Genomic DNA, 7,226 nt, shown 5'->3' on the forward strand with positions numbered 1-7,226 from the left:
AAACACTAATTTGAAAACATAATGTACCCCAGTGGTCATGGCAGAATTATTTGCAATAGTCAAGGTATGAAAGCAACCCATGTGTCCATCCAAAGAGGAATGGATAAAGATCACATCTTCTTATATAAACCACACACACAATTGAATGGAATAAAAAAAGAACAAAATCTTGGCATTTACATCAACATGGATAGACCTCAAGATTATCATCCTAAGTGAACTAAGTCAGACAGAGAACACTGCTTATAAGTGGTATTATATACCACTTATATGTGGAATCTACAAAATACAAAAAATAAAAATTAAAAAAAAACACAACAAACTAGTGAATATAAAAAAAAGAAGCAGATTCACAGATACAGAGAACAAAGTAGTGGTTACCAATGCAGGGGCGCTAGGAGGGGAGGAAGGAGGAGCAATATAGGGACAAGGAAGTAAGAGGTACAAATTATTAGATATAAAATAAGCTACAGAAAAGAGAACATAGCCAATATTTTATACCTTTAAAAAGTGTGAATCACTATATTGTATATCTGTAAACATATAATAGTGCACAGCAATGATATATTTCAATTTTTAAAAAAAGAAATGGAAATAGAGACAGACATCCTATTGGTTCTGTTTCTCTGGAGAGCCCTGAGTAGTACCTTTGTCAATATTGGTTCATTAATCTTAACAATTGCACTGTTGCAGAAACTGTAGCAGCAGAAAGACACAAGCAGCACTCGGAGATGTGGAATAGCCAGGTTTATTCAGCACCGGTGCGGGCTCAGAGGAGTCACCTCCAGAGTCTGAGCACCAGGTCTTTGTTCTGGGTGGCTTTTATACAGTACAGACTTGGGGGTCTTGTTTTCCCCAAGCAATTACCCCAGCCCTCCCCCATCCCAGTACAGACAGTGATCCTGCCTAAGAAGACAAGACTACAAAAACAAAACTGATAAGCAATGCTTGGAGCATGGCTAGCAGAGCTGCTAGCAAGGACATAAGGCACATAGTTACTGTAATATTACAAGAAGGGTGGTATGGGGCGAGCAGAGCTGCTGTCAGGCAAGTAGCTGCCTCCTCATTTCGGGGGGAGGGGTGTTGTTTCTCTAGTTAAAACTCTTATTTCAGTACCTCACTGATTTCACATGTGAAGAAAAGGAGGGTCTCTGAATAGGGGTATACAGGGATTCTCTGCACTGTACTGCCAATTTTTCTGTTCATCTAAAACTGTTCTTAAAAATAAAATCTGCTAAAGAAAAAAAAAAAAAGGATGGTAACATTGGGGCTCAGGGTAGACTGCCGCAAAATGTGCCGCAATGGCACATTGATTATTTTGAATTAAATTTACTTAAGAAAGGGAGTTCCCTGGTGGCTCAGTGGGTTAAGGATCTGGCATTGTCACTGCTGTAGAGAAGGTTCAATCCCTGGCCCAGGAACATCCACACACTGCGGGAGCAGACAAGGACGAAAATTTCCTTAAGAAAGGACCAATGCAGGAGTTCCCATTGTGGCTCAGTGGTTAATGAACTTGACTCATATCCATGAGGATTCGGGTTCAATCCCTGGCCTCACTCAGTAGGTTAAGGATCTGGTGTTGCTATGAGCTGTGGTGTAGTTTGTTCGGATCTGGTGTGGCTGTGGCTGTGGTATAGGCCAGCAGCTACAGCTCTGATTGGACCCCTAGCCTGGGAACCTCCATATGCTGAGACTGCAGCCCTAAAAAGACAAGAAGAAAGGAAAGGAAAGGGAAGGGAAGGAAAGGAAAAGGACCACTGCAAAAAGATGCTCTGACCCTCCTCTCTCCCGGGGAGCAGGAGATAAATCTCCCCCATGAAAGATGCACTCCCTGCCTCTGTAAGTAGAAAGACCTCCTTCATCACCAAAGAAAGTGATTTCCGGCCAAGTAGCCGGAAATTATACATAATAAACAAACCATGTTACTTCTTTAATTGGTTTAGATTCTTCCCTAATGTTGGTGCCCCAAACCTAGGTTTCTTTGTTCTGTCAATTCCTCAGAAATGAATAATTTGTCTAAAATGAAAAGTTGCCTGCTTGGCACCCAGGTCCATTTCTATGAGACCTCCATGCCTATGAATTGAAATGTGTTTCTTTTTCTCCTCTTAATCTGTTCTGTGTATTAATTCAGCCACCAGAACTCAAGCGGGATGAGGGGTAATTTCTCCTCCCTGACAGTGACTAGAGACAACCTAGTGCCTTGTTTAGATGCACATTTGAACAGGCCTAGAATCAAGGAATCTCCCCAGATAGCGAGGTGGGGATGGGGTCGGGGGAGATGAGTGTGTGTGTGAAGAAGGTGCAGAGCTGCTAAACCTCCCTCCAAGTCTCCTCTCCTCTTCCCAGACAAGCAGGAAGCCTTGGCTGCAGAAAGGAGAGCCTGTTCCTCAGACGTTTGTACTCCACGTCCTGCCTTCTCTGCAGCTGCTGCGCCTGGTTCTAGTGGGTGGGGGGGCTGGCGGGGCACCTCCCTCAAGGCTGTCAGACGCCCCCTTGCTCCTCCCTCCTCCGAGCCCTCCCCATGAAGACATCACCAGAGAAAAATGAAACTACCTCCGCTCAAGGTCTTACTTTGTTTTTTAAAAGGGAGATGGGTTTGCTCTTATTTTTGGTTCTAAAACGCAAGGAATGTGGGCAGAGGATGGGGGAAGCCTTCGCCAGGACCTTGATCTTCCCAGACCGAGTTCCCAGACGCTTGATGGGGCCGAGGCGCCTGCTCAGATGACTCATCTGGGGAAGGGGAGGCAAGAAAGCAGGGGAAGGGGAGGCAAGAAAGCAGAGGAAGGGGGAGAAAGTCCCCTGGGGACGGAGGAGGCCAGGCTCCCGAAGGCGCTGGGGGCTGGGCCTGGGCCTCCTTTCCAGGACCCCAGCTTGTGCACTGGGTTTTCTTCTGTTCTGGTTCCCACCCTCCCTCCACCAGCTGGAAGACGTGGCTCCCGGGGATCCTCTGAGGAGACCCGTCCAGTCGGGCTTCCCCAGAAAGAGGAGCAAAACAGAAAGCAGGCTGGTAAGCTGAGAGCTGGGTCTTAAAACCGCAAGAGAATTCGGAAGTGTTTTACCCGGAAGGATATGGGCCAAACAACTTCCAAGTGGGTGAACCCTCTGTTGGATGCAGAATTGTAATGAGGTTTAATAAGGCTCCACATAAAAGAGGAACCACTGGAAAAGCGGTTTTACACCGACAAAAACAACAATGCTGAGGTATTTTTAAAGCAGGCTGAAGTCCCCCTTCAGACAACTCCTTCCACCAAAGAAGCTGATCCACCTGCGAGAGCAGGAAAGAAAGTGGATCAGGGCATCTGGGGAAATAGCTTTTCTAGAGGGAGGCGCTGGGAGGCGGCGGGGTAGGAGTGGGGGGTGAGGGGCAGGGGGAGGGAGGGTCCCACAGCCCCCCAGTCCCTCCAGCATAGGGCATAGGCAAGATTGGGCACGCCACCGCCTGAACCTCAGAGAAGAGGCCTGGGAAAGTGCTTTTTACTGCCTGCTGGCTTTCTTTCTTTTTTTCTTTCTTGCTTTCTTTGTTTCGTTCTCTTTTCTTTCTTTTCTTCCTTTTTTCTTTCTTTTATTTTTTTCTTTCTTTCATTCTGTCTTTCTTTCCTCCTTCCTGTCTTTCTTTCGCTCCTTCTTTCCATTTTCCCTTCCTTCCTTCCTCCTTCCTTCCTTCCTTTCCCTCCCTTCCTTTTTTCTCTCTCTCTCTGTTTCTTCCTTTCTCTTTCTTTCATACACTAGTTGCAGCTTGGATTCAAATTTCTTCACACACAAGGAGTTCCCGCTGTGGCACAGTAGGTTAAGAGCCCAGGTGTTTCTCTGCAGCAGCTAGGTTAGTGCAAAAGCATGGGTTCAGTCCCTGGTGGGCACAGTGGGTTAAAGATCCAGCTTTGCCACAGCTACAGCTAGTGTTTTATCCCTGGTCCAGGAACTTCCTTATGCCATGAGTGCAGACAAAAAAAAAAAAAATTGTCTTCAGACACAGGCTTCTGTTTCCAACACCCTCCAGGGAATTTTGGAAACCTCACTTAGGGTTCTCCTGAGACACTGAACCAACAGGATATAGGGATGTAGGGTTGAAATGACTTTCTAAGCCCAAGATAGAACAGCTCCTGCTGGCATTCTGGACGGGGGCGGGGGAGCACGTCAGCAAAGCTAAACTTAGATCATTTTTTTCATCCCTGTAGATGCTTCACTTGACCAGTCAGCCATCCAGTCAGCCAGTCCCCAAACACCAAGCCAACTCTGGGCCTTTTCACCCCAAGAAAGGGTGACTCGGTGGCCCCAACCAATCGGGTATTTTTGATTTATCTCTTCCTTATTCTCGATACTTTATTATTATTTTTTTTATTTTGTTACTGAAGTATAGTTGATTTACAATGTTGTGATAATTTCTGCTGTGTAACAAAGTGATTCAGTGATACATGTACACACATCCATTCTCTTTCAGATTCTTTTCCAACGTAGATTATCGCAGAATATTGGGTAGAGTTCCCCCTTGTTTTTTATCCTATAAACACTTCCTGCCTTTTGCCTCATTTTGCAGTTCTGCTTCCTGAAGTGTTGAATACAATTTGTATCACCTAAATTGCCTTCTTTAATCATTTTCAAACAATAAGAAGAGGCTTATGGAGGATTGGCTGGAAACACCGTGGAGACCAAGTCCTGAGACCTGATGTTTGTGAATGGGGGCTCCAGACAAAGTCTGAAAACCTGAGAACCGGAGTCTGATGTCTGAGGGCAGGAGCAAACCCCAGTCATATGGAGAAAGCAAATCCTTCCTCCCTCCCTCTGCCTTTCTGTTCTGTTTGGGCTCCCAGCAGGTTGGGGATGCCTGTTGTCTTGGGGAGGGCCACCACCTCTACGCAGTCTGCCAACACAGATGCTGATCTCTTCAGGAGCTGTCCACATAAATATACCCAGATCACATTTTACCGGCTCTCCAGGCATCCCTTAGCCCAGCCAAGTGAACACATAAAGGTAACCACCATACTGCCCAAGCTCAGGGAAAGCCTCCCATTCTAACAAGTTCCTCCTATTAAAACGCATCAGGCTTGGAGTCCCCACTGTGACACAATGGGATCGGCAGTGTCTCTGCAGCACCAGGACACAGGTTCGATCCCCAGCCTGGCACAGTGGGTTAAAGGATCTGACAATGCCCCAGCTGCAGTGTAGGTTGCAGCTATGGCTGTGATCGGATCCCTGGCCTAGGAACTCCATATGCCATTGGGTGGCCAGAAAAGAAAAAAAGAAGTCAGATTTGATACTATCACCACTACTGTATATCCAGGGATCATAAAATTCCAAAACTCCAACAAAACCAGGCAGGTGGTCCTCTGCATATCAAAGTAGGAGATGTGGGAGTTTTGTCTGGCTCTGAATTCTGTGCCAAATAAAGACAATACTGCAGGCTTTTAGGTGCAGATTCACCCCAACATCGCTTGCAATCAGCTAAGAGTCCTCAGATAGCTCTCTTTATGGAACTCAGAGATGCCAAGAACAGAGGGAAAGCTTGGATGATCCCTAAGTGGATGTGAAGCAGCACACTTGGATTCTAATAATGCTTCAAGATATAGCCTCAGATGCCAAGTGAGGACTCGGTCCACAGTCAAGACTCACAGGTCTGCCATAATGCCCAGGACTAGGGATCAAACTTGCACCACAGCAGTGACAACACTGGATCCTTAACCTGCTGCACCACCAGGGAACTCCATAAGTTATTCTTGATGACCAGGAAATGAGTGGCAGGAGTGTAATAATTCACTTGTCATAAAATCACCAGCAAAAGTGGCACATGACTGCAGTGTTCAGGAAGAAACTGTAAAAATGATTGAAGACGTCATGTTATAAATAGGGCTCGTGTCTAAAATCACATGTCAGGACATTTCCAAGCCAAACATTTCAGATATTAGAGCAAATGTCAAGGTTGTACCTTCAGTAGCTTTAATTTGTAAGAGGGCACATAAAAAGAAAAAACCCACCATAAATCAAGGATACTTTAGAATTATTATTTTTTTTGTATTAGTCTAGCTAAGATCTGTAGACACTCAGGAAATTGTATACATATGTGGAAGACAGATCTTTATTGAGTCTAAAAGCACTGTTAAGCATACCTAGGGGGTGATATTCCTGCTGTGGTGCAATGAAATTAGCTTTGTCTTTGCAGCTCCAGGATGCAAGTTTGATCCCTGACCCAGCACAGTGGGTTAAAGGATCCGGCATTCCCACAACTGCAACATAGGTTGCAACTGTGGCTCACATCTGATCCCTGACCCAGGAACTCTATATGCCTCAGGGGATCCAAGAAAGAAAAAAAAAGAAAAGAATATTCAGGGAGGTGCCAAAGGACTTTGGCCCAGGGGAAAAGGTGATGCCAGCCGGTGTGGAGGTACTCAGCAGGGCAGGAGTAGCCCTGGGACGGATCTGTCTGACCTTTCTGGATACAAGCCACCTCAAACAAATAAGAGTTTATTGTCTCAAATAAAAATGAAAGATGGTTGCTCCCAGGTGGTGCAGCAGGTTAAGGATCCACCATTGTCACTGCTGTGGCTCAGGTCACTGCTGGTCACTGCTGCTGTGGCTCGGATTTGATCCCTGGCCCCAGAACTTCCACATGCCATGAGGGAGGCTCAAAAGAAAAAAAATAAACATCAAATAAAATTTAAAAAATGGAAGATGAATCATTGAGCCTCTTTAGGAAATTAAAATTCTTTAAAAGACAAATGCTAGACATTTATATTGTTGGACTGCTAAACTGTATTCATCTCCCACTTGGTTTGACTTATTATCTTCAATCTCTACAAAACTCTTCTCATTTGTTGCTAAAGTACATTTTCCAATGAATTTACTGGACTAAATCTTGGTACCATGATGCCGTAATGTATCAAACACAAACGAATCTGGGGAAAATTAAGGGATGCTTTTTTTTTTTTTTTTTTTGAATGAATAGTAAAAGCTCCACTTTGTACGGTGCTACATTTCATTGGTAAATGTCCAAATGGCACCTCTTCCATGTCAGAAGCTCTGTGAGACCACAGGCTTCTCGGTGACTGCATCTCACACTGGCACAGAACATTGTGTTGTTCTTCCTTGGAGGATGTCATGTTCGATTTATTTTTATGAAGAGAAATTATTCAAGGGAAAGTCAGAGGTTTTAAGGGAAATGGAATTAGGACCCACATGAGTTATACATGTGTAACTGAATGCCACTGAATGTTCTTTGGGAGTCTTTGACAAAT

The 7,226-nt window shown here is 45.0% G+C and overlaps 1 protein-coding gene across 2 annotated transcripts; it reads left to right on the forward strand.

Moving 5' to 3' along the window:
- Window positions 1-2,521: 2,521 nt before the first annotated feature.
- LOC146406434 (uncharacterized) lies at window positions 2,522-6,657 on the forward strand. Of its 2 annotated transcripts, XR_014840391.1 has the most exons (4): window positions 2,522-2,564; window positions 4,176-4,284; window positions 4,535-6,090; window positions 6,508-6,657. XR_014840391.1 is itself a non-coding variant. In XM_085017015.1 (3 exons), exons 1-3 carry the CDS (start codon window positions 2,629-2,631, stop codon window positions 4,545-4,547), a joined length of 501 nt encoding a protein of 166 aa, XP_084873141.1. In that variant the 5' UTR covers window positions 2,522-2,628; the 3' UTR covers window positions 4,548-6,657. The 2 variants fall into 2 exon arrangements, 1 of the variants encoding a protein (XP_084873141.1); XM_085017015.1 differs by having other exon boundaries at window positions 2,522-3,007; window positions 4,535-6,657.
- The last annotated feature ends 569 nt before the right edge of the window (window positions 6,658-7,226 follow it).

Source organism: Sus scrofa, chromosome 1, assembly GCF_054392235.1.
Source record: "Sus scrofa isolate SSC_HxYL_T2T_F1_AM1 chromosome 1, Sscrofa_HxYL_maternal_Yorkshire_Landrace_v2.0, whole genome shotgun sequence".
In the NCBI taxonomy this organism is placed as follows: Eukaryota; Metazoa; Chordata; class Mammalia; order Artiodactyla; family Suidae; genus Sus; species Sus scrofa.

What these genes read in the sequence shown, in the direction of transcription:
- LOC146406434 (XM_085017015.1), top strand. Translation starts at nt 2,629, where the DNA reads ATGTGGGCAGAGGATGGGGGAAGCCTTCGCCAGGACCTTGATCTTCCC. An exon ending in GCAAAACAGAAAGCAGGCTG is followed by an intron (nt 3,008 to 4,175) that starts GTAAGCTGAGAG and finishes TCATCCCTGTAG; the next exon opens with ATGCTTCACTTGACCAGTCA.